Source organism: Pleurodeles waltl, chromosome 3_1, assembly GCF_031143425.1.
Source record: "Pleurodeles waltl isolate 20211129_DDA chromosome 3_1, aPleWal1.hap1.20221129, whole genome shotgun sequence".
Lineage (NCBI taxonomy): Eukaryota > Metazoa > Chordata > Amphibia > Caudata > Salamandridae > Pleurodeles > Pleurodeles waltl.
The window spans coordinates 1,943,287,418-1,943,313,871 of NC_090440.1; the positions used below are offsets into that span (position 1 = coordinate 1,943,287,418).

The window sequence follows — 26,454 nt, forward strand, 5'->3', positions numbered from 1 at the left end:
CTCAGCACCCGTGTCTGTAAAACGGCATAAACACAAAGGTAAAGTGTTTTCCACATTTGCATGGGGCCACAACCCCATGTAAATGAGGGAACTCCCACTGAAGATAGTACTGGCGCACATGTGGCACCAGCTCTATCAGTAGTACAGAAGGGGCTGAACAAGCATCTGTGGCTCCTTCTGTGAAACCAGAGTGCACTGGGGCACCCACATTTCTCTGTACACTGTAGGCCACTATAATGCATCAAATGATGGAAAGAGATTATACTGTGTGATGGCTATCTAGGTTGTGTGCAAAAACACGAAGGTGTGTCAAATATACAGCAGGAGACATAGGATGGAAGAAAATTAGTTACTTACCTGTAACTCCAGTTCTCCAGTATTGGTATCTTTCATAGATTCACATGCTTGAATCATCCCCGCCGTCGAGGTGGGAGCCTCACGGTAAGTTTAAATACATAAAGCAGTAAGTCAGTAAAAGTAAAACAAGTAGGCCCCAGTAGGCCTCCTAGAGTATTTTACAGTCTTATCCACTTTGTTTTGTGAAAAGACCCAAACTTCAGTATCAACCAATCAGGATTCAGCCCCTCCCAAACACTCCCAACAGAGGCTGAATTCCCTCAGATTTTCTAGTAGGAGTGTGAAGTTTAATATCTGTATAATAAGGGAGCCTCTGAGGGGAGGAGGGCGGGTCGCATGTGAATCTATGAAAGATACCAATACTGGAGAACTGCAGTTACAGGTAAGTAACTAATTTTCTTCTCCAGTATTGGATCTTTCATAGATTCACATGCTTGAATCAGAGTAACGAGCAGTAATGTTTTCTTAATTAGTGAATTACCTTGATTGTAATTTTGTAGTACTTCTTTAAGTGATGTGAATCACATTAGTTCAGTTTTATACCTCCAACTATACATCTATATACACACATATATATATATATATATATATATATATATATACACACACACATACACATATATATACACAAATCAACAGAAGAGCAATAGAAAAGCTGTGTGGCAGAAAGTTTTGACACAATCTGTTTTGTTATTGTTTTGAGGTCTACAACATGTTAACACAATATAACAAAGCAAATAATTTGAAGCACATTATTAAAGTAAACCACACTGTGATATAAAATTAGATATTAACCAGACTAAGAACCAATATCGAACATACCTTGAGTGTGGTGGTAGGATGTGTAAGAGGCTCACCTTAACGAAATAGATGCCTCAGCACTGCCTGTCCCACTGCTGTATCGACGTTATTAGTTTCCTCGAGACAGTAATGCCTTGTAAATGTATGCTGGCTGGACCATGTTGCTGCTCTACAGATGCTATGTAGTTGCACCCCTGCAAAGAGTGCAGCTGAAGTGGCTACCGATCTTGTAGAGTGGGCTCTCACCTTGGTGTGGAGCGGTTTACCTGCTTTTGAATGGCAGAATTGAATTGCCAGGCCAATCCATCCTGCTATAGTCTGTTTGGACACCGCGTGCCCCTTTCTTGTTCCGCCAAATGCTACAAATAATTGATCAGACTGGCGGATGGCTTGCGTTTTCTGTAGATAAAACTTTAACCATCTTTTAATATCAAGGGAATGTAATGTCTTTTCGGCTACTGTTTGCGGATTTGGAAAAAAGGTTTTTAAGATGACTGGTTCATTCAAGTGAAACGTTGAAGGAACTTTCGGGATGAATTTAGGATTTGTTTGCAGGATCACACCTGAGTTTGTGAATTGGAGGAAAGGCTGCTTGACAGTGAAAGCCTGAATGTCGCTGACTCTTTTGGCTGAAGCAAGAGCTAGCAGTAACGCTGTTTTCCATGAGATGCATTTTAGCTCAGCTTTGTGGATCGGCTCAAAAGGAGCTTTCATGAGCTGCATCAACACAACATTCAGGGACCATAATGGCAGAGGTTTTCTAACTGGTGGGAAGACCCGAAAAAGGCCCTTCATGAATTGCTTGACAATTCTTGTGGAACATAATGAGACTCTGTGTGGTGATCTGCGGTATCTGGAGATTGCTGCCAGATGTACCCGAATGGAGGAATATGAAAGTCCTGACTTTGCCAGGAGCAGGAGATATGGAAGTACCTGTTCTGGAGGAGCGGACAAAGGATGTATATCTTCTGCTGCACACCATATACAAAAACGTTTCCATTTAAGTCTATAGGTTTTGTTGGTAGTGTCAGCTCTAGCTTTTGCCAAGATGTCTCTACACTCCGGGGAAATGTTGAGATTCAAGTATTCATTGTATTCAGGAGCCAAGCCAACAAATTAAGAGATGACGGCTTGTCCCTGGTGCATCGTTAAAAGAGTCGGACTCTGTCTGAGTCGTAGATGTGGCCGTTCGGAGAGCATGAGGAGCTCCGTGTACCAGACTTGTCTGGGCCATCTGGGAGCTATGAACAGAAGGCGACACTCCTCTGTCTTCAGTTTGTTGATGACTCTCGGAATGAGCGGGATCGGAGGAAAAGCGTAGGCATAAACTCCGGACCATCTCATCGAAAATGCATTCCCCCACAAACCTTTTTGGGGAAGCCAACTTGCGTAGAACTGGCATTTCTTGTTCTTTAGAGTGGCAAATAGGTCTAGGTTCGGTTTGCCCCATAATAGAAAAAGGCTGTTGAGAGTTTTTTGGTCTAGCTCCCACTCGTGATAAGGAATCACTGTCCTGCTCAGGGTGTCTGCTAGAACGTTGGTTTGCCCTGGCACATGCTCCGCCTTGAGTGAAATATTGTGCTTGATGGCCCATGTCCAGATTTGCTGTGCTAGCTGCGAGAGTTGTAGGGATCTCGTGCCTCCTTGCTTGTTTAGATAAAACATGCTGGTTGTGTTGTCTGTCCTGATTAAGACGCTTGAATTTTGTATCTTTGGCAAGAAAGCTTTTAGAGCTAAGTGTATTGCCTTGAGTTCTAGGTAATTGATGTGGAGCTGAACCTCTTACGCATTCCAGGTTCCGCTGATTTGCAGGTCCTGGCAATGTGCACCCCATCCTTCGAGAGAGGCATCCGTTGTTACTATGTAACTGGGTGTTTGAAGAAGGAATGACAGTCCGTTTGACAAATTGGTTAGAGTCGCCAACCACCTCATGGTGCTTTTCATTAGAGGCGTTATGCGAATCTTGTCTTTGAAGGAACCGTTGATCTGGGTCCATTGTATGTCCAATTGCTCTTGCAGGGGTCGCATATGGAGCCTGCAATCTGGGACTAGCAGAATGCATGATGAGATCATCCCTAGCAATGATTTGTAGATACGGACTGAAACAAACTTTTTTCGGAAGAGCCTGTCTGCCAAGGAGGTTAACTTTTGTTTCCCCTCGTGAGATGGGTACGCTTTGTTGCGGACTGTGTCTAGTATTGCTCCCAAGAAGTTTAATACGTGTTTGGGGTGGAGCTGAGATTTCTGGTAGTTGACTACAAACCCCAGACTGTGTAACAATCGAAGGCAATAGGAAATATGACTTATTACTTGCGACTTTGAGGGTGCCTTTATAAGCCAGTCGTCCAGGTAAGGAAAGACCTGGATACCTGACTGGCGGAGATGTGCTGCTACCGGAGCCAACATTTTTGTGAAGATTCTGGGGGCCGATTTGAGACCGAATGGGAGAACTCGGAATTGGAGGTGCATACTCCCTACTCTGAACCTTAGGAATTTGCGGTGGTTGCGATATATGGGGATATGAAAGTAAGCATCCTGGAGGTCTAGGGATGCCATCAGATCTCCAGCATTTAAAAGACGCAGGACATCTTGAAGTGTTACCATCCTGAACGACTGTTTCTTTAGAAACTTGTTCAGTGCTCTCAAGTCCAGGATGGGGCGCCAGTCTCCTGAGGGTTTCTTTACGAGGAAAAAGCGGGAGTAGAATCCTCTGTTCTTTTGAGATAAAGGGACTGGTTCTACCGCTCCTTTTCTCAGCATCACTCTTACTTACTTGAGGAGTTGGTTCATCCTCGGAGGCGGTGGGCCCGATGGAGGAACAATTGGTGGTGTTTGTGTGAATTCCAGAGTATGACCTCTGGTCACTACATCGAGTACCCATCTGTCCAATGTTATAGTCTCCCATTGGGGGAAATAGGAAGTGATGCGACCTCCGACCCTCGATATTGGTGGGTGGGGAAGTGCTGAGATGACCGGCGGGTCATTGTTTTCTTCCCGTATCTCTTCCTCGGGCAGCTCCTCTTTCTCTAGCTGGATGTTTGTAAGCTGCGGCCGGTGGTAACCTATAATGCTGCTGTTGCTGGTGGTACTGGTGTCGTGATCCTGTGGAGGAAGACTGATATTGGGATCTGAATTGTTGGTATCCACCTCGAAAGGAGTAATTTCCTCTTCCCCTTGCTCCACGAAAAGGTTGTTTTTTATATTGCAGGGTACCTAGGGATTTTGCCGTATCGGTATCCGTTTTGATAGCCTGCAACATGTCGTCGACATGTTTCCCAAACAAACTTTCTCCATCAAAAGGCATGTCGAGAACACGACTCTGGACTTCCGGTCTAAATGAAGTAGCCTTAAGCCATCCTTGCCTGCGCAGGACTGCTGCGTCAGCTAATTGTCTGAAGCCAGTGAGAGAAATGTCTATTGCGCTGTCTATAATCTCTGCGGAAACCCTTTCTCCCTCCTGCAACACCTTTTTTGCTTCCACCTTGACGTCTTCTGGCAGTAGATCTAAAAAGGGAGACATGTCTGCCCACATTTGGCGATCGTACCTTCCCAGGATGGCGAGGGAGTTAGCCGCCTTAACTGTGACTGCTGCAACAGAGGAAATTTTTTTGCCGATGCTGTCTAATCTCCTTCCTTCCTTGTCTGGGGGAGACGCTATAGGTGCGGAGGGGTTTTTGGAACGTCGCTGAGCCGTCTGAGATATGACAGAATCAGGTTTTGTCTGTGAGACTAGACAGGCCGGAGAATCATCTGGGGCCTTGAACTTTTTCTCCAGTCTTGGCATTAGTGAAGGCACTGTCGCCGGATTCTTCATTGACTTCAAACCCTCCTGCCATAAGAAATCTACAATGGGTATAGCTCTTACCGATCTCTTTGATGGCTCTTTGAAGTCATACAGAAAACATTCGGTTTCATGAGAAACAATTGAAAGGCCAAAACGTTTTGCCGCTCTCTCTATTAAATTATGAAAGCCTCCTATGTCCTCTGGAGGAGAATCTACCGGACCTGCTGGCGGAGATGGTGTGGGGACGAGATAATCATCCCATTCACTAGCCGCCGAATCTCTTAGCTCCCCCTCTTCCCTTTCGTCGTCTGACGAGAGATGAGCTTCCTGAGTTTGGCTAGTTACTGGTATGCTAGCCTGTGGTGTTTCCGAAAGATTAGTAGTCTGGGTTTGCCGAGGTGTCTGGTAGCTTTCAGGTCTAGGTGGCGTGGTCCGAGTTGATGGTGGAAACCTTTTATAGTAGTCATTCAACATATATTGTAGGTCTTCTATTGGTGTGCTAGGCATGGCGAGGGGCGATTGTTGTTCTGCCTGTGGATAGGATGTTGAGGCATAACTAGGCTGGTAATGCTGTTCCTCCTCATCATCAAACTCTTGGCATTTGACATTGAGTTGGGACGGGCTACTAGCTGCCCCAAACATTCTGTTGTTTTGAGAGTATGCATCATCGTCATCACCATCTAAAAGATGTTGTGGTGGGTATGGCAACACTTTACTTGGTGAGGTATGCATTGGCAGAATATTAGACGCCTTGTCCCCCATGGTAATAAGTGAAAGGGGTAAGAACCTGGTGGAGTCGTCCTGATGATATGAAGAATGGTGCGGCGAAGTATCGAGGTAGGTCGATGGTTTATACACTGTTAGTGCTGTGGACGATATGATCGTCTACGGTTCCCTCGTCGACGGGTCCCTCGTCGACGCTCTCGTCGACGGTTCCGTCACTGACGGCGTCTTTGGTGACGGGTCCTTCGTCGACGGGTCCTTAGTCGATGGGCCCTTCGTCGACCGTTGTTTCGTCGACTTATCGTCTGTAGGTGCCGTCGTCGGCAGTGCCTTTTTAAACGTCATTGAGAGGTGCTTCATAGATGGGAGTGCCCTGGTCGATTGGTGAACCCAGGAGGCCTCCGTCGTCGACGATGTGGTTGCCGACGAAGCTTTCTTAAAAAATGTTGCCGTAATTATCGTCGTCGACAATAGCGGCGACGACGTCATAATCATCGGTGAGACCGCTGTTGTGAACGTCGACGATACAGTTGTAGATGTTACCGTCGACACCGTCGTCGACGGGGTGGTCGTCGACAGTTGTTTTTTCCCTGAAGAGACTTTTTCTGGCTCTTTTTGGGGTGACAGAGACAGGGATGCCTTTTGTGAGTTGCTTTTTCGAAGCAAAGGTGTAGTAGGCTCTGAATGAACCTTTTTTGTCAAATGTTTTAGTGTCTCTGAGTGGGAAACATCCTTTTTTGTCTCAGTAGAGACTTGTTTTGCCTTTTTGGGCACCTTCCTTGGTGGCTCATCAGACCCTCTACTTCTCTCACCTGTTCTTTTGTGAGGGCGAGAAGCCTGTGATGACGCTTCACTGTCGTCTGAGGAAGGATGTTCTATGGCTTTCTGTTTTTGCAGCCATAAGAGAAGTCTACCCTCACGGTCTTTGAGGGTTTTTTGACTAAAGGTGCGACAGATTTTGCAGTCTCTCACCTTGTGGTCTGGATGGAGGCAGTAGATACACTTCTTGTGGGGGTCATCAACATGCAGTCTCTTCTTCCCACAATTGTCACAGTCTCTGAACAGACTCTTCTTTGTCTTTTCAGACACGGTAAAGCTGTAGAGCTAGTTTCCTGAGAGAAACAATCTTCAGTCAGAAATAAGGAAAAAACTGAGCAGAGCTCAGGGAGACTCCCTTCACACGACGTGCGGTAGAAAATCTGAGGGAATTCAGCCTCTGTTGGGAGTGTTTGGGAGGGGCTGAATCCTGATTGGTTAATACTGAGGTTTGGGTCTTTTCACAAAACAAAGTGGATAGACTTGAAAATACTCTAGGAGGCCTACTGGGGCCTACTTGTTTTACTTTTACTGACTTACTGCTTTATGTATTTAAACTTACCGTGAGGCTCCCACCTTGACGACGGGGATGATTCAAGCATGTGAATCTATGAAAGATCCAATACTGGAGAACATTTTTTCTTTCTTCAAATGAGTACGTTAAACCCTGGACCCCAACTGGGGATAGCAACTGGTGGCCCTGGCTAGCCCTTTGGTATTGCTAGCATGGTGCTTGCTATCCCTGGTACGAGAGGTCATGAAGACAGCGAAGTTACAGGAGGCTTTAGGAGCACTGTTTCCACCATGCCCTTACCCCAATCCATTAGTAGTAAACAGGAGAAGGATGAGAGGCTGTGGGCAGGACGTAGGGCAAGCTCTGGAAAAGCATGCCGGATCTCACTTTCTTTTGACAGTGGATCGATACACACGTCATGGAAACCTTTTTCATCGGGATTGGCTGCTTTAGGGGTAAAGGTCACTGAGCCAACAGAAGATCCTATCTGCAAGATGTCGTACATTATAGGCCTCATTTAGAACTCGGCAGACGGGTTTCTCTGTCACAACGGTGACCAATATCCTGTCCGCCGAAATCTGAATCCCCAAGAACATAATGGGATTTAGATTTTGGCGGAAGGGATATCGGTCACCGTTGTGATGGAGTAACCCGTCCGCCAAACTCTAAATCAGGCCGTTAGCCTGAATGAGGGGACGGAGACTGGAACATGTGGTCTGAAAGATTAGAACTGTGACATGTGGCTTGAGGGAGGAGGTGCAACACACATGATTTCACTGGGAGGAGGCTGGTGTGTGACACGTGATCTAGAGGCATCACGTGGAGACATACGTAGCTGGGAAGAAGGGAGACATGACTCGTGTGTTTTGGTGGCGTGCTTCCATTTGTGCAGCCTTATGTGTGGAGCTGTGGCACATGTGGCCTGGAAGGGGGAGGTGTAACATACAGATCTGAGATCGTCTGCAAAACGAATGCAGTTGCAAATATGGCTTGAGGGGGAGCTCTGACAGATAATCTGAGAGGGGGGCTGCAACACGTATGGATTGAAGGAGTGGAGCTGTGACACGCAGAAGGGAGCTGTCTGGAAGAACAGAACTGAAAGGTTGTCTGGAAGGTTTTAAAATACATCATTTCCGAAGTTCAATCAAGGTACGCTAGGTCCTCTCAAAACATCCATTATGACAAGCTGCCTATCTTGAGAACATCTCACAGGACTGGAAATCTGGCACTGCAAATACAGCTTATTTGATGATATGCTGAGAGGGTTGAATGAATGTGTCTCAAAGCGTAAGAGTCCCCTTTAAGTGCCTTGTATAACGTACCACTATATGGTCTGTCCACCTTACTCTGAATAACACATCACGTATATATTTATAGCCAACAGAAATATAAAATATGAAATTATCTGATAACTTCAGCAATACAGTTGCTATATTGCAGTAAAATATTAAAAAGAACTTGCAAAACAGGTTAGTGACATTGAAATAATCCCATTATTAAATGTCTAGCAACTGCACTGTGAGAATAAATTTAATGAAGCGCTGCTCGAGGCAATATGAGCTTACTATGCTTTACGTTTGTTTTTCTGAAAAACATTCGGAAAATAAATAGACGAATCGTGGAACAAACATTCTATAGTAGTTTAAACCAGGGGTGTCCAAAATAGGTCCAAAGGGGCCAGATTGAGGGCAGATTTTCGGAATAGCACCACAAGGCACCTTTACATACAGTGACTCTAAATGGAACTTTTTCATATAGTCAGTGGTTAACCAGAAAATCTAGAATGTATCCTGTCTGTATGAACCTACACTGATCCTCCTTGGGTTAAGAGATATGTATGAACTGATATTTGGATCCCAAATGGTGGCATTAACTAATCCTTGGGTCAAAGCACTATGCATGGTCATGTTCAACACCGGTGACCTACCCTGCTCTCCAGCCTGTCGGTGCCTAGTCGCAGCTCGTTGCGCTCCTTCTCCACCTTCTCCAGCTTGCTCTTGAGTTGCTGAATCTCTTCCTGTGGAGAGGGTTAAAGAGGTTACCTGTAGGCTCTTGTGCTTCACAAACATCTGCTTCTCACCCCTGCCTGCCCTCACTCAATCCGAGAGCAGGAGATGGGCAGCTTTAAAAAGCACAGTTCTGATCCTTGCACACATGAGACACCTCGTGGATAGGCTTTCTAGGTCACACTGACCCACCATGACAGGCCAGTTGTCATTCAGTGGAAGAGTATGAAAGGTCCCATTGCCTCTCACAGCACATAATATTCCATCTCCTGTACATGCGATGTTAGGATAATAGAGAAGCCATTGCAATTCAGCATCAAAAAGACATAAAGCGCCCCAAAACACTGTCCTGATGCCCTGGATGATAGCACAGACTACCCTATAGTTAGTTCTACCAAGGCTCAATCCAGCGGGGATCAGGTAGGCCACTCTTCAAGACCCCGGGCAGTTGGAGGGATTCCCTTAAGACCTGTTTTCCCAAAGTATCCCTGGGGATCTGTCACCCACATCCTCCTACAGCATCTGTTCTATTACACTTCTGTCACAACCAGTGCCAATGAATCTGCTACCACCACTCTTTCTGCAGCCGCTCGGCATTGTTCCACAGCCCATGCCTCCAAACCCATGCTCTTCTGCAAGCTCCCACGGGGTCTGTGGCACTCCTGCACTTCATTAGTCTCTGCTGCTATACATTCATTGCCAACTGCAATGACTGACACATCCCCGGACTGTCTGGAAGCCTCTTGCTGCACTCCGACAATGCCAAGGTCCGAGGAGTGGACGCAACAGGGGTCCTGGGGGACATTATTAGAGACGGCCTTCGGCTGTATTGCATATATAATCTACAATATTTCTTAAACTGAACTAATGGCTCTTCCTGCAGTGAGTGGGTTACAAATTGATAGAAGCTTTGTTTTTGCAGATATGGAGTATCATGAAGAAAGAAAACACAGAACAATATATGCCACTGTCCACATCTAAAATGTGCTACCAATAAAAAAAAAAATTACGTGCAGGGAAAAAAATCAACATAGTATCCTATGGTTGCTAGTAAGGTGACCAAATAGTTGACATGATCAATAATAATTACGTTCGATTAAGAAGTGAGGTTAGTGATCATGTTAACACAGAACAACTTTAGCAACAGAAAGGCAAATTTTCAATATTTTTACCAAAACAAATGCCATATCTCAAGTCTTAAGGCAACTGTTAATGGCCTCCAGAAGCACAGGTTGGCCAGTGTTTGGAGTGGAACATTTTCCTGACAGACCTTCGTGACTCATGGTCAATGGCGAAATAACCTCTACCAAAACTGACAGTGCAGTCTCAATGAAAGGAAAACGACTAGTGAGGCACACCTACAATGTATGAGTTGTAAAACATAATGGGGAACAATCTGAAAAAAGTGGTGGCACTGACTGTCAATTTGTTGGTAATACTGCAAGCTGGCTAGTGTTCAGAAAACTACTGTTAAAAAGTCTACAGTGAGCAGATGATGTCACAGGACACTTTGCTTCTAATTCTAGGTGGTCATTTAATTAAAAAAAGTGCATGCTGGGAGTTATAGTTCTGATTAATGTCAGTTTAGCCAAAAGGACTGATACATCTGATAAGAAAGAGTTGTGAAAGGAAAGCTCACTGCTGAAAAATGGTGGCCTAGTGAAAAGGAACCATTTAATCATATTAAACAAGGAAGCTGCCATACTGAGGACCAAGTGCCATGTCAGGCTGCCATGCTGCAACTCAAACAATCGCGACACCTCTGGTGCACAACAGAACCACTGCATCTCCCCTTCTCCAAAGCAAACTCAACGTGCAACTTCCGTCCATGTAGCACCCAGTGTTATGCCAGAAATGGGTCCCACACACAGCTCAGTCAAATCATCTCATTCTTAATCGGAACAGTAACTGAAGCTCAGCTCTACTGATGCACCTCAGTGCTGGCCTGGATCTTGCCCATCTAGACGGAAGTGCACAAATATCTGGAGCACAATGATTTCCAAGCATTTTCTTTCTGCATAAACCGAGAATTGTTGGCTTTGGCCAACTCGAGTCACTCCTTGGCACCTGCACAGCTTCTGGGGCTGTGGATATATACATAATAAATTCCTGCCAATAAATCCTACCACAAACAGCCCTCGAAAAAACGAATTAACCCTGTGACCGCTGCTCTTGAAGTCCGAAACGTGGTTGAGAGAGATTTCCAACTTGACAAGCCTCACACAAAAGGATGGAGCTCGTACAGCTCAAAGGGAGGCAGGCGTTTTGCTCACAAACCTCTTTCTAAATTCAGGGAATGTTTGATCCCTCCCTAAAGGGCCCTGGAGGGGACTGGGGAATCTCAGTATGTCAGTATGTCTTGCAACATATGAAATCTCCCTTGTTCTCTCTCCATGCTCCACATAAACACTCTCCACACTGAGTCCTCCTTGGCCTTGCCTCAGTCATAACAGGGGGCAGTAACTGGGTTTTAAACCAAATTCATGCTTCATAGTTTAGCTAAAACAGCGTACGCTTGGTGTGTTGGCGTGTGCCACCTCTGACTTACTCCTGAGCACTTGAAACGTGAAGGAGATCTACCAAGTTTGACTTTACAACAATGAAGGATGTGAAGTCTGAAGCACTGTCTCCAGCTCAATCCCATCAGAAACATCAGAAACCTGTTTGAATAGGCCAACAGCCACATTATGCATTGCATCAGAAGGGACAGTTACATACGTGTAGCAACAGCTAAAAAGGATAGGTATTTTTTTTTTGAATTCAAACCTCTTCAGCCATACCCTACCAATCAGAAAAGACTTAAGAGGAAAATGATTCAAGAGTTGTTAGCCTGAGAAGTATCTCAAGTTGGAAAGTTATTTACCTGTAACAATAGAACACCCACATTTACAACTCTCAAATAATTCCACATGTTTGGAGAGTGCCTAGTTCATTTTGACATTATGACAAAAAGTGCCACGAGCTCAAACAGTCACTTCGTAGAATTCCAGCAAGGAACCCATCTCAGACTGACAACTCTTTCTTTACCTGCCATCGAGGAGAATGGTTCAATCGAAGTGAATTTGACAAGGATCCAAAGTTAGCAAGGTATCTGACCTGTACCAATAACAATACAATCCTGTATGTTAACCTTGGCATCTAGCCAATTCTTAAACTATTCCCTGCCACTGGAGAGGACATAAAGTATTCTCCAATGGCAGGGGTCATGGAAATCTGTGGTTATAAAACTGACTCTACCCTTGAGAAGTATGCGATTCCTGTGTGTAACAATGATACTCCTGCATAAGATACCTCTCAGTGTTACAACGTGTTACTCATTTCCTGCCATGGAGGGCTTCCTTGGATCGCCCAGGAGAGAATGGGTGATTCCAAGTGTCCTCGAGGGACTGGAGACAGGAAAGAGGCATCTGTAATATGTCACTGCTGTGGGAGGATCAGGGTCCTAAGTCAGGTAACAATTTAAGCACTGTAATTTAAGGATGATCTCACAACAGAAGGGAAAGTTACATACCTGTAACAAAAGCCCTGCAGCAGCTCAGATACTCTACAAAGCGTGATCATCCCCCACAACTGGGGATAACCGTGCAGGATCAATGTGTATTAACAATAGGTAGTGCTGCGTGCCTCCCATCGCCCACCACCAGCGGATGGAGTACGTACGTCTTTGCCCCGGATTTGGTCCTCGGTCAGCTGCACCTCGATGAGGGGCCGCACGGTGGTGAAGAGCTTCCACCAGGGCCAGTCCTTCACCCCCTTGTTCTTCTTGATGTTCTTCTGCACGCAGCGGATCGCCAGGTCCTGGATCTGAGGAGGCAACAGACAGAGGGATGAGTCTTCCTGCGAGATGAAGGCGAAGCCAGCTCTCCATACATGGAGAGAGAGAGGGAGCGAGAGGAGGAGGGGAGAGAGCAGGCCTGGCAGGCACACTCACTCCTACACAGGCTGGTATCGCAGGCTCTGCGAAGAGGCAGGCGCACGAGAAACCACCCGCAGCCGTGCCCTCTTAGTGCATTAAAGGAGGCCTCACCGTGCCCGTTAAAGGGGTCATGGGCTGCTGGCAAAGGACGCTATCGCGCCCATAAGAGACATCCTGTCCTAGAGTTAAAGGGCCCTGAACTGCTCATAAAACAGGTGCCAATCACCCCCATAAAAAGGCCTCTGCTTCGCCACACACAGACCTTATCATGCCGTTACGGGGGACTTATAGGGTGCGTAAAATGAGACCTGCTCCCTCCACTTACGGGTCATTATGGGCTTAAGCGGAGGTCGCTCCCAAGTATCTGAAAGGCCCTAACCTGCCAATGAAGGATTGTTGTGCTGCTCAGAAATGCCTGTCTGCAGGCCGTTGCTATTTCTACATTGCATGATACGAATGACTATTATTCTTCAAAGGACAAGTGCAAAGGCTAGGCCTTTAAGTGGGCCGGGTCTTGCCGGTGCCCAGCACTGGCAGTTCTAAAAAGCAGGTGCTGAAACGGGTTCCTGTCGAGCTCTCTAATTCTGCCCTCACCCTTAGGGTGAAAAAAACAAAACCTTAACTCGGCAGCAGTACCACCCTTCACCGCCTTTGAAGTAACTTCAAAGAGACTCGTTACAGTTCTTTCACAGTCTCATCATTTCAGAACTAAAGCATTTCGAATATTTTATACTAAGAAGCCATTGTTGTTTTGTTGCATAATTATCTTATGCAACAAACAACCATCGACAAAGCCAAAAGTCCTGGCATGTTATAGGTGTAATGTTACTTATTGTATTATGTATCTGGAAGGAACGACAGAAAAAAAGCAGCAAAATACCACACTATGCTAAACCCAGATTTTTAGCTTAAGTGTTTTTAAGCCACTCCCTTAATTACATCGACCACGCACCTTCGAGAGATCCCGCCCACTTTACTCGTTTTTTTTATGGCAGTTGAAGCCCCGACAAAGTCCGTCTGGTTTGAGCCATATTGAACCATGTCTGGTGCATTCTGGGTAATGTATAAGGTTGTCTTGACTAGAGCGCTGTAACCATCATCATATTATCCTGCAGGTGAGGGCGAGTGCTGGCAGATATTCAGGTAACTTTTTTATTTTAAGAGGGAGAGTACCTCCATTTCTCAAGAAAAACGTGATACTTTTAATTGGAGAGTACCGGCACTTTTCAGAAATAAGCAGGTACTCTGGCGCAGAGTACCTGCACTTTAATTTTTTCAATTTCAAGCACTCTCTGTAAGGGCCAACAAGAGCATCACACTCGCTCACCAGAGCAGCACACACCCTTTAAATCACACATACAATAGGTAGAGCACTGCATCGACAATTCAAAATCTCCAGCTGCAAACACAGACACAACCCCCAGTGTTTACTGAAGACATATCATCAGTGCGAGCTTCTCGCACACACCGTTTAAATAAGTTCAGCACTGCACCAACGATGCAAACACCCTCCCTGCTCCCACCCCACCGGCTACCGAAGTTAGAGCACGAGTGCAAGGTTCCCTGAAACAAAGACGACACAAGTAGCGCATAAAGTCAGTGTAAGCGTCCCTCGCACACAGAGAACAGATACAGGTGTCCTACCTCAAGACAAACAGCATTTGTGCAAGTTTCCCTTGCACACAGAACACGTAGAGCGCAGGAAGTCAGTGCAAGTTTCCTTTCACCTACACAAAAGTCGCAGCACGGACAGCAGCTGGCGAACACCCACTCCCCTCACTTACAAACTGTTTGGCATGAGGAACAGAACAAGCATCCTTCATAGACAAGCAAGATAATACACATGCATATAATGATAATGATAGCCAGGGCTTTAAGTGGGCCAGGTCCTGCCGGTGGTCATCACCGGCAGTTCTAAGTAGCAGGTGCTGAGATGGGTCCCCATCTGGCTCTCCATTTTCGTCCTCACACTCGGGGTGAAAACAAAATCTTAACTGCAGCAGTTCCACCATGCTCTACCTTTAATGTAACTTAAAGAGACTCCTTATAGATCTTTCACAGTCTGAACCTTTTAGAACTGAAGCATTTTCAATATCTTAAACAAAGGAATCTTTGTTGCTTATTTATTTTATGGAATTAACAACCTTTGACAAAGCCACTAGTCCTGGCTTGTTGTAGGTGTAACATTACTTTTATTATATATCTGGATGCAACGACAGAAAGAAGCAGCAAAATACCAGTCGTGCGGCACATGATGCTCAGCACAGATTTTTAGCTTACATGTTTTTAAGCCACGCCCTTAATTACATTGGCTATGCCCTTTTGAGGAACCTCCCCCACCCCCAGTTTTTTCATCCCACTTAAAGCCCTGATGAATCTTTCTTTGGGCAGTAAACAGGCGCAGCACAGGCAGCATCAGTGCAATCTTCCCTCAGGCACAGCAAGGAACAGTTACAACCGCAGCAGCAGTGCAAGCTTCACTCAAGCACACAACATATTCAGCAGCTCTGGTACCACACCAACAGCGGCAGTGCAGGCCTCCTGTATACACAGAGATAACTAACAAGTACAACATGGGCAGGAGCCCAACTGGCGCAAACTTGCCTCACTCTCAAAGATGAGAGATAGCACAAGCAGTGGACACTCCACCCTTTACTCAGACAAACACAAGAACAGCACAATCAACGTGAGTAAAGAACGAGTTACTTACCTTCGGTAACGACTTTTCTGGTGGATACATTAGCTACCTGTGGATTCCTCACCTAATGAATTCTCCCATGGCGCCAGCATTCGACGGAAATCTTCTTCCTAGTCTCTGCACGTCGACGAGGACGTCACTCTAGCCCACGCGACGCCGTCTGACGTCATACAGGCAATAAGAGGTCCTCGACGACGTGCCGACGTCAGTACCAATCATTTTTTACGTGCATGAGAACAACCAGGCAGGCAATGCAATGAAAGAGCAAGGCAACATCCCATAACATTGTAAAATACACAACATTTGCATGAATAGCTGTAAATCTTTTATATATATATATATAACTCTCTCTTTTTTTTTTTTTTTTAAATATATATACACATCAAGTATATACACAAAGATATATACATATATATAAATATATTATATACAACATCTATTGCACCCTCGAAGACCAAGAGGAGCGCACTCAAGGATTACTTGGTAAGACCAGAAAGGCAACGGGGAGGCGGGTGGGACCGTGAGGAATCCACAGGTAGCTAATGTATCCACCAGAAAAGTCGTTACCGAAGGTAAGTAACTCGTTCTTCTGATGGATACAACTACCTGTGGATTCCTCACCTAATGAATAGAGTCCCAAAGCAGTACCACGCCTGGCGGTGGGTGCCTAAATGGTCAAACCAAGAAATCCTGCAGCACTGACCGTGCAAAATGGCCGTCCCTTCTAACCTCAGAATCCAAACAGTAATGTTTTGCAAAAGTGTGAAGGGACGACCAAGTTGCGGCCTTGCAGATGTCGACCACAGGAACACCTCTGGCCAAGGCCGAAGTGGCCGACTTAGCTCTGGTGGAATGAGCTCTAATGCCCTCAGGAGGATCCTTCTTTGCCAAAGAGTAACAGATTTTAATGCAAAGAACAACCCACCTGGATAGTGTTCTCTTGTGGACTGCCTTTCCTCTCCTCTTGCCCACGTATCCAATAAACAGCTGATCCTCCAGCCTGAAATCCTTTGTTCTATCAATAAAGAAGCTCAACGCCCTCTTTGGGTCCAGACGGTGCAGTCTTTCTTCCTCTTTGGAAGGATGAGGCGGAGGATAGAACGTGGACAAAGTAATTGCCTGAGCCAAATGGAAAGGTGAAACAACCTTCGGGAGGAAAGCAGCCTTGGTCCTCAACACCACCTTATCCCCATAAAAAGTTGTATAAGGAGGTTTTACTGATAAGGCCTGCAACTCACTCACTCTCCTTGCTGATGTTATAGCTATCAGGAAGACTGTTTTTAAAAACAAATACCTTAAGGGGCAAGAATGCATAGGTTCAAAAGGGGACCCCATAAGGAAAGTCAGGACCAAGGACAAATCCCATTGCGGCATAACGAATGGTTTTGGAGGATATTTATTTAGAAGACCTTTCAAGAATCTGATAACAATAGGGGATTTAAATAAAGATGGTTGGTCTGGAAGACATATGAAGGCTGACAAGGCCGATAAATAACCCTTAATGGTAGCCACTGTACAACCTTTCTGCGCTAGAGACAGAGCAAAAGACAAAACGTCCGATAGATGAGCATGTAAGGGATCAATCTGCCTCTCTCCACACCACGCAACAAATTTAGACAATCTATTAGCGTAGATAGATTTAGTGGAGTGTCGCCTGGCCGCTAATATAACATCCACTACCTCAGGCGGGAGAGAGAAGGAACTCAGGTTGCCCCGTTCAATCTCCAGGCATGTAGGTGCAAACTCTGGAGGTTGGGGTGTAAAACCTGCCCCTGAGACTGCGAGAGGAGGTCTGCCCTGAGAGGGAGACGGAGCGGAGGGCACATTGAGAGTTGGAGAAGGTCGGAGTACCATACCCTCCTTGGCCAATCCGGAGCTATTAGGATGACTAGAGCCCGGTCCTCGCGAATCTTCCTCAATACTCGAGGAATCAAGGGTATGGGAGGAAACGCGTAAAGCAACTGGCCGCACCAGGTTATTTGAAACGCGTCCCCCAACGCTCCCTGCATCGGATACTGGAGACTGCAGAATAACGGACAATGCGCGTTCTCTCGAGTGGCAAACAGATCTACCCGAGGAAACCCCCACCTCTGGAAGATTAAACGGACTTGATCTGGATGGAGACGCCACTCGTGGTCTGCCGAGAATTGGCGACTGAGACTGTCCGCACGCACGTTTAAGACTCCGGCCAGATGGTTTGCTATCAAGCAAATCTGATGGTCCTTTGTCCAGGACCATAGTCGAAGAGCTTCTCTGCAGAGAAGGTACGACCCTACTCCTCCCTGCTTGTTTATGTACCACATTGTGGTAGTATTGTCCGTTAGAACCTGTACCGACTGACCACGAAGGGAAGGTAGGAAGGCCTTGAGAGCCAGACGTACAGCCCGTAACTCTAACAGATTGATGTGAAACATCTGTTCCTCTGGAGACCAAAGGCCTTTGATCTCCAGATCCCCCAGATGAGCTCCCCACCCTAGAGTGGAAGCATCCGTTATGACTGTGGCCACTGGTGGCGACTGCTCGAACGGCTTTCCTTGTGAAAGATGGTTGCTTGCAATCCACCACTTCAAATCCACAGCAGCATCTCTGGAGATCTTGACAGTACTCTCTAGATCCCCTTTGTGTTGAGACCACTGCCTTCGGAGGCACCACTGAAGAGCCCTCATGTGCCAGCGAGCATGCGTGACCAACAGAATGCAGGAGGCAAACAGACCGAGCAGACGAAGGACCTTGAGGACTGGAACTACCGCTCCATTTCGAAACATTGGAACCAAATCCTGAATATCTTGAATCCGCTGAGGCGGAGGAAAGGCCCGACCCAATGTTGTATCCAGTACTGCCCCTATGAACAGGAGGCGCTGAGAGGGCTCTAGGTGAGATTTGGGCTTGTTCACCGAAAAACCCAGGTCGAACAACAACTGGGTTGTTGACTGCAGATGATGCGACACAAGCTCCGGGGACTTGGCTTTGATCAACCAGTCGTCCAAGTAAGGGAATACTGCTATCCCCTTCCTTCTGAGTTCTGCCGCAACCACCGACATCACCTTCGTGAAGACTCGAGGTGCTGAAGTAAGACCAAACGGAAGGACCGCAAACTGATAGTGCTGCGATCCCACCACAAACCGGAGATACTTCCTGTGTGACTTGAGTATCGGGATATGAAAGTAAGCATCCTGTAGTCGACAGACACCATCCAGTCTTCCTTGTTCAACGCCAAAAGCACCTGTGCTAGGGTCAGCATCTTGAACTTTTCCTGCTTGAGGAACCAATTCAAGATCCTCAGGTCCAGGATTGGTCTCAAACGACCATCCTTCTTGGGAATCAGGAAATACCTTGAGTAACATCCTCGACCCCTTTCCTGCTCTGGGACCAACTCCACCGCGCCCTTTGAAAGGAGGGCTTGTACCTCCTGTTCTAGCAACAGGAGGTGTTCTTCTGAACAATAAGAAGGGCGGGCGGGATGAGGGGCGGTAACTCCCGAAAGGGAAGGGTGTAGCCTTTTCCCACAATACTGAGAACCCAAGTGTCCGTTGTAACAGTCTTCCATTTGGCGAGAAAATGCTGTAATCTTCCCCCTACAGGAGAGGAGTGAGTGGGGAATGGTGGAAGCCTAAGGCTGCTTCCCCTGCTGCACCCCGCCAGAGGATGAGGAAGAGGCAGAGTGCTGCTGAGAGGCTCCTCTGGTGCGGACCCTACCTCTCCCTCTAAAAGATCTATAGGGATGGGAAGAGGCAGGTTGCTGATATCTTCCCCGAAAGGAAGAGGAGGAAGAGCCACGCCCAAATCCACGAAACCTCCTGAAAAATCTGGAAGAGGCCGTGGAAGAAGGAGCTTGGAGCCCTAACGACTTAGCCGTGGCCCTGCTCTCCTTAAAACGTTCCAAGGCCGAATCAGCCTTGGCTCCAAACAGTTTGTCCCCATCAAACGGGAGATCCAACAATGTGGACTGTACATCCGCAGAAAAGCCCGAGTTACGGAGCCAGGCCTGCCTCCTTGCCACCACAGTTGTGCCCATTGCTCTGGCCACCGAGTCGGTCGTATCCAGTCCAGTCTGGATAATCTGGGTCGCAGCAGCCTGGGCATTTGAAACAACGTCCAAAAGACCCTGGGGAAGCTCTGTAAATGATGAGGAAATGTCATCCATCAGAGCATGAATATACCTGCCCAGGATACAGGTTGCGTTGGTGGCCTTCAACGCCAGACTGCAGGACGAAAAAATCTTCTTGGACTGCGCCTCCAGTTTCTTTGAATCTCTGTCCCCAGGCACCGTCGGGAAAGAACCAGGCGCTGACTTGGATGAACAGGAGGCCTGCACCACCAAGCTCTCCGGCATAGGGTGCCTAGACAGAAAACCAGGGTCAGTTGGAGCCGCCCGATACCTCCTGGCCACGGCCCTGTGAACTGCTGGGGAAGATGCCGGCCTCTTCCACACCTCTAACACCGGATCCAGCAGAGCGTCATTAAATGGCAAAAGAGGCTCTGCCGCAGCTGAGGCCGGATGTAGCACCTCTGTTAGAAGGTTTTGTTTTGCCTCCATCACCGGCAAAGGCAGGTCCAAAAAACTAGCTGCCTTCCGTACCACTGCGTGAAAGGAAGCAGCCTCCTCAGTATATTCTCCCGGGGACGAAAGATCCCACTCAGGGGAAGTGTCCAGCCCACTGGCCGACTCCAGACCACGCACCCCATCACCCGAGTCCTCTAGCTCTCCTTCTTCCAGGGCTCGTTGGTACTCCTGCTCTTCTAATACACGGAGAGCACGTCTCCTCGAATGAAGCCGTTGCTCAATACGCGGAGTCGACAATGCCTCCGCCGAAGTCGAAGATCGGCGCCGATCTTCAGAAGCCACCGACGCCGCGTCCGGCGCCACAGGTAACTTCGGCGCCGACGAAAGAGCAGTCGAAGCAGATGGACCCACCGGAGTCACAGGCCGAAATCCCGACGTCGACGGGATGGAAATCCCCGGGGCCAATCCCTCTGAAGCCACCGGAGCGGCCACCGGCGCCGACACCGGCGCCGAGCCCACGTTCCCAAAAGCTGAGAAAGGGCATAAAGGGTGCCGGCCGAAGAGGCGCAGGATCACCCAATGAAAAGGCCAAAGGCCCAGCCGGAGCACCCCCTGGAGCCATCTGTTGGAAGATGACATACATCGCATTCAAGAATGCGGAACTATCGGCTCCAGGGGTGGGAAAAGCCGGATACTGGGGTGCCTGTCTCGGAGGCGACCCCTACGCCGGCCTCGACGTCTGCGACGCCGGAGATAACACCTGAGGCTCCAATACCTCAATCACCGACGCCTGTCCAGGCGAAGTCGGAGACGCCGGAGAGGGCAACGGCGTCGAAGGATGAGGCGTAACCGTGGGACTGATCTCCCATGTCCTTCGGCGCCGATCCGAAGACCTGGAACGAGTCTCCTTGCTTGAATGACGCCGAGATTCTCTACGGCGCCGGGAGTCTCGATGACGCCGATGTCTTGGCGAAGAAGACTTCTTGTGATGCTTCTCTTTTTTCGATTTCGCCATAAACAGCTTCGCCTCACGTTCCTTGAGGGCCTTTGGATTCATGTGCTGGCATGAATCACAAGTCGAGACGTCGTGGTCGGAGCTCAAACACCAAAGGCAGTCGGAATGAGGATCCGTCACTGATATCTTGCCTCCACACTCACGACAAGGCTTGAATCCAGACTTTCTCTGCGACATTATTACCACAGCGAAAGACTACGCAGCAAAAATACACTGTAACCACAAAAGTAACAGTTGCTCCCTCGAAGATAACCGTTTCGAATGCACGGAAAAAAGGGAACTGACGTCGGCACGTCGTCGAGGACCTCTTATTGCCTGTATGACGTCAGACGGCGTCGCGTGGGCTAGAGTGACGTCCTCGTCGACGTACAGAGACTAGGAAGAAGATTTCCGTCGAATGCTGGCGCCATGGGAGAATTCATTAGGTGAGGAATCCACAGGTAGTTGTATCCATCAGAAAGCTTCATGACTTAGTAGGACACATCAGTAGCAGAGCAAGCTTCCATCACATAGAAGAAAAGGGCATCGGTGGGATGGACAGGGTCAACAATGAAGATTTTTCACACCCAACTCGAAGACACATTCATAAACACCGGACTGAGTCAACGTGCGGCAGCAGTGCAAGCTTCTCTCATACACAGTACAGGTACAAGTAGGGCACATGTTGTCGTACACAGAACAGGAATAGCATAGGCATGGGCACAAGAGCAGTATTCACTCATACACAGAAAAAGTGTAACAGTAGTGGAAGCAGTATAATCTTCTCTCATACACTTCCCTCATGCACAGCACATGCATAGCTTGGGGAGAAGTAGAGTATACTTTCCTCATACATACAGACCCTAATTCTGAGCTCTGTAAACTCCATGGGGTCAAAATTAATAATTCCGTCTGGTATCACACTGTGACCTAACAAGCACTATAAGTTGATTCTTTAGAATCGGAATACATGAACCAGCAATACTGGGTCCAATTTTGCAAGTTTTCCCCCTTTCTGGGAGAAATACCATGCCCAACTCTGTTATGGGGGCTTTTTCTTTTGCCTGGTTGTGAGAGAGTGTGGTGGGGGAGAGGAAGATTAAGGCGAGGGCAGTGGGATCGATGACTTCTTTTTAGGTCACTCCTGATACAATACATGCACTGCATGTGCTCCCACTTGCGATCAATGTTGTGTACAACAAAGGGCTTGCAGCCCGCCCACTGCTTAACATTTAAATTTGTTGACTTCATTGTCACTCTTATTTGCTGCTTTCTAATTGGCCAGCACATCCTAGCTTCACTTCCCCTTCTTTTGGCTGGAGCATGGACCAAGAACTGATTGCTTCAGCTTGATTGCTGTCCTTCTGCAGATCACACTGTGACTGAGGTACTACTTTTATTTGTTATTCTTCCCTATCACCCTTGTTGAAATTCTTGCCATTTGTAGATATGTTTTACTATGCCACACACTTCAAAGAATCCCTTTCCTCTTTGAAATGAACGTTTATAGTGACAACACGTTATCTGCTTTTATTGTGACAACAGATGTTATCTGCTTCCAAATGTATTTTCATTAAGATATGGTGCAATTGTTTTCATTATGTGATAGAATTGTTTGACAAATACCTTATTTTTTAAACTTTTCACACATGGGGAGAATAACTGATTTGCTCAGAATCTCAGGGGTGTTGTGCCAAGACCTAACAAGCATTGGCAAAGCCAACTGATTCTGTCTTGGCTCTGACATTGCCTTTGTTCATGCTGTACAGGACGGGCATTGCCACCTTTGGGCATGATTTGTAGCTATGCTGTATAGCAGCGTGGCTTCTGTGTAGCATGGCTAAAAACCATAATAAAAAAAGAACTATGATGCATCAAGGACTAATTAATTTTTAAAAAGTGCATTACCCCTGGCTGCATCATAGCAATTTTTTTAATTAATTTTAGCCACACTGCAAAGCATTCACGCTGCTGTACAGCATGGCTACATAACTTGAAAAGAATCCCACTCTATGATGCTGCACCAGGCAACACGCAACGAGGGCCAGAATGGGTACAGCATGGGCCAGAGGAAGGAAAGCTATCCATGTACATAGAATGGGTACTGGAAGAATAGAGCAGGCACCGCAAGGGCAAAAGTAGGGTATTCTTCCCTCATACACAGAATAGGTACAGTATGGGCAGCAGCGGCAGTGTAAGCTTTCAACATACGCAGAATTGGTAGGGTACTCTTCCCTTAAGCACTGATCAGGCAGAAGTAGGGTACACTGCCCCCTCCACAGGACAGGTAAAGACTGTGCTGCAAAAGCAATGTGAACTTCCCTCATACACAAAACAGGTACAGCACGGACAGAAGTAAGGTGCATTTCCCTCGCACAGATCAGGCACCACACAGGTGGAAGTAGGGCACCCTTCTCTTATACACAGACTGCTATCTCTGCATCCCTCACACACAGAAGAGGTACAGTATTAACAGCAGCAGTCCTAAGTCCTCCTAGATAGCTGGAAGAGCCAAGGCGAGGCAAGGGCATGAAGTAATTGACCATACACTGCATTAGTTTGGGTAAGTGCGGAAGTGACTAGGTCTGGGATCTCTTGGTTACTCACCAACAATGTATCCAAGAGAACAGACCTCTTCCTTAGGGAGGGCGCCAGAAGCAGCCTGTTCCCCAGGGCTGGGGCATCATCTAGCCTATCTGCCACATCTAGTGAGGACCGCGGGGTAAGAGATGAAAGTAAACACTGTCCTTTTCTCTCCTACAAAGCAAAGCAGATTAGGGAAACAAGGCCCCAGACTGCAGAAACCATCTCTGAGAGCCAGTGACTGTCCAAGGGAGAGGAACCAGCGTGCGCCAGGCAGGAGCGTAAATATCCATCTTTATCATTCTGAAAGTACACTGTGGATAGACAGAAGAACTCTGCCCTTAGCAGGAGTTTTATGTGATAGCAACAGACCATGTTAGGATATGTTTTCAGGACAATGTGTGCAGCTGCCATGGACAGGGAGTGCTTGTATGTGCAATAAAAATCCTTGTGTGCACAGAAATATCCGTAGGGGTGAGTGTAGCTTTGTTTAGGCAGCTGAGAGGAGGAAGTAAGAGGCTAATATGTGACAAAATATTTGTATTCTAAGACGTCTCTCTGTGCACACGCCAAACACATGGGAAATGATACGTTAGCCTATCAGCACTTGTGTAATGTCTTCTAATAATAGTATGGCACGATAGTGCTTTATTAATCTAGGCTCAGGTTTCATACGATTCTGGAAAATAGTTGTGCATGATTGTTTTATAGTTATTTTGCTGGGTTGAACCGTCTGGCTTTCTGTCCAATATTTACATTCATAAATAATAAATACAATGAGCCTGATTATGGGTTAAAGCGTTATTTATCACCCCAGATAAATAATGATACCACCAAGTATGTTATTTATCAGGTGTGATAACATCTATTACGAGTTCAACGGGAATACCATGCGGATTTTGGTGAGATGGCCCCTGAATACCAATCCGACTTCTAGTGTAGGCTGACCAGTTTCTGCCAGCCTGCCACACACCAGACATGTTGCTGGCCACATGGGGAGAGTGTCTTTGTCACTCTGTGGCCAGAAAAAAGCCTGTACTGGGTGGAGGTGCTTCACACCTCCTCCTGCAGGAACTGTAACACCTGGCGGTGAGCCTCAAATGCTCACCCCATTTGTTACAGCGCCCCACGGCATCCCAGCTAGTGGAGATGCACAACCCCCCCCCCCCCCCCCCCTCCGGCCACTGCCCCCACTTTTGGCGGCAAGGCTGGAGGAGATAATGAGAAAAACAAGGAGGAGTCACTCACCAGTCAGGACAGCCCCTGAGGTGTCCTGAGCGGAGGTGACCCCTGCCTTCAGAAATCCTCCATCTTAGTTTTGGAGGATTTCCCCAATAGGAGGAGGAGGCACAAAGAGGGAGTAGCCACCCTCCAGGACAGTAGCCATTGGCTACTGCCCTCCCAGACCTAAACACACCTCTAAATTTAGTATTTAGGGGCACCCCTAGATCCCAGGAAATCAGATTCCTGCAATCTGAAGAAACAAGAAGGACTGCTGGCCTTTGTTCTTGTACACCCATGAGCAAGAGAAACAGACAGAAAGAGTGCAAGCAATGTCGTTTCAGAGTGTGCCGGCACAATCGATGTTGGTGTCACTGTCTGAAAGCACTGGGCTAGGCACTAAGATAGAGCCAGCCATGGGGGCACAATACCAAACCATGCAAAAGTGTAGGTGTGCCCTGATGTAATGCCAAATGTAAAAGTATCTCTATGTGATGGCAAAATATAATGTTCGAGTAGGGTATATGTGTTTTACTGTATGATGATATAGTGTTCTGCAACTGTGTAACGGCACAATCTAAGATTTTGTGATGGTGCCTGTCTGTAGTCATACCGAGCAAAAATGCGTCGAAAAGTGGGTGTTAGCGGATGCCGTCACAATAGTTCACACTCCAGCAGTATCTGTGTGGGCTAGGACTGTGCACTGACTGTGCTTGATGAAACAATACCAAGCACTGTGATTATATGAATGTATGCTGGCACAATGCCACAATCAGCATCAGTTTGATTTCACAAGGCCATGCTCTGACACACTGTCTCTTATGGTGGTGCAATGCTAGGCAATGAGTTGGAGTAAGCATAAAGTGGTGCCATTCTACACACCAGCAGCCCAGTAGTGGAAGCTGGCAAAACAGCACACTCTGGGACCTCTTAGCAGGAGGTGTTACAAAGTCATCCTCTACCAGGCCATTATGTTGCACAGGCACTAGGCTTTGCTCTGCAAAGCCTTTTAAGAGTCTTGACAAGCAGCTCGCTATGTGATTCTTTTGTGTATGTTGGTGCAATGGCCCATCCCTTACATTTGTACTCGTAATGTGCCACTGTTTATTTATTACCTTTCTCTTTTTGAAGTGCTGTCGGGCCAGATATCCCCTACATGCTGCCTGGAAGAGGGTGATGTTCCTTCTCGTCTGCACATCCCTTTGCTCCTCAAGTTTTGCAAGAGTCCCTGCCCTGAAAAACACCTGTGAAAAAAATAAAAGAAGAAAAAAGTGCTGTTAGGGGAAGTCCTAAAGTCCTTGTGATCGAGTATTGCCACCCGGCTCTGCTGCAACCTGGCCCCACTTTGCTCAACCTTGTACTATGTTCCACTGCTTCCTATGGCTCCCTTCACTCTGTTCTCCTGCCTCCCCCCCCCCCCCGGCTTCCTTCTCTCTGTGCCCCTGCTCTCCCAGGCTCCCTTCACTCTGTGCCCCTGCTCCCCCTGGCTCCCTCCACTCTGTCCCCCCTGCTCCCCCTGACTCCCTTCACTCTGTGC

The 26,454-nt window shown here is 47.2% G+C and overlaps 1 protein-coding gene across 11 annotated transcripts in view; it reads right to left on the minus strand.

Moving 5' to 3' along the window:
- Positions 1–26,454, minus strand: part of MYO18A (myosin XVIIIA) — an 805,500-nt gene that overhangs the window by 270,854 nt on the left and 508,192 nt on the right. For all 11 annotated transcript variants that reach the window (XM_069226228.1, XM_069226223.1, XM_069226221.1 and 8 more), the window contains 3 exons: positions 26,033–26,161; positions 12,662–12,805; positions 8,923–9,012 (listed from right to left, as the gene is read on the minus strand). In XM_069226228.1, coding sequence (XP_069082329.1) covers positions 8,923–9,012; positions 12,662–12,805; positions 26,033–26,161 — 363 coding nt within the window. The remainder of the gene's footprint in view (positions 1–8,922; positions 9,013–12,661; positions 12,806–26,032; positions 26,162–26,454) is intronic.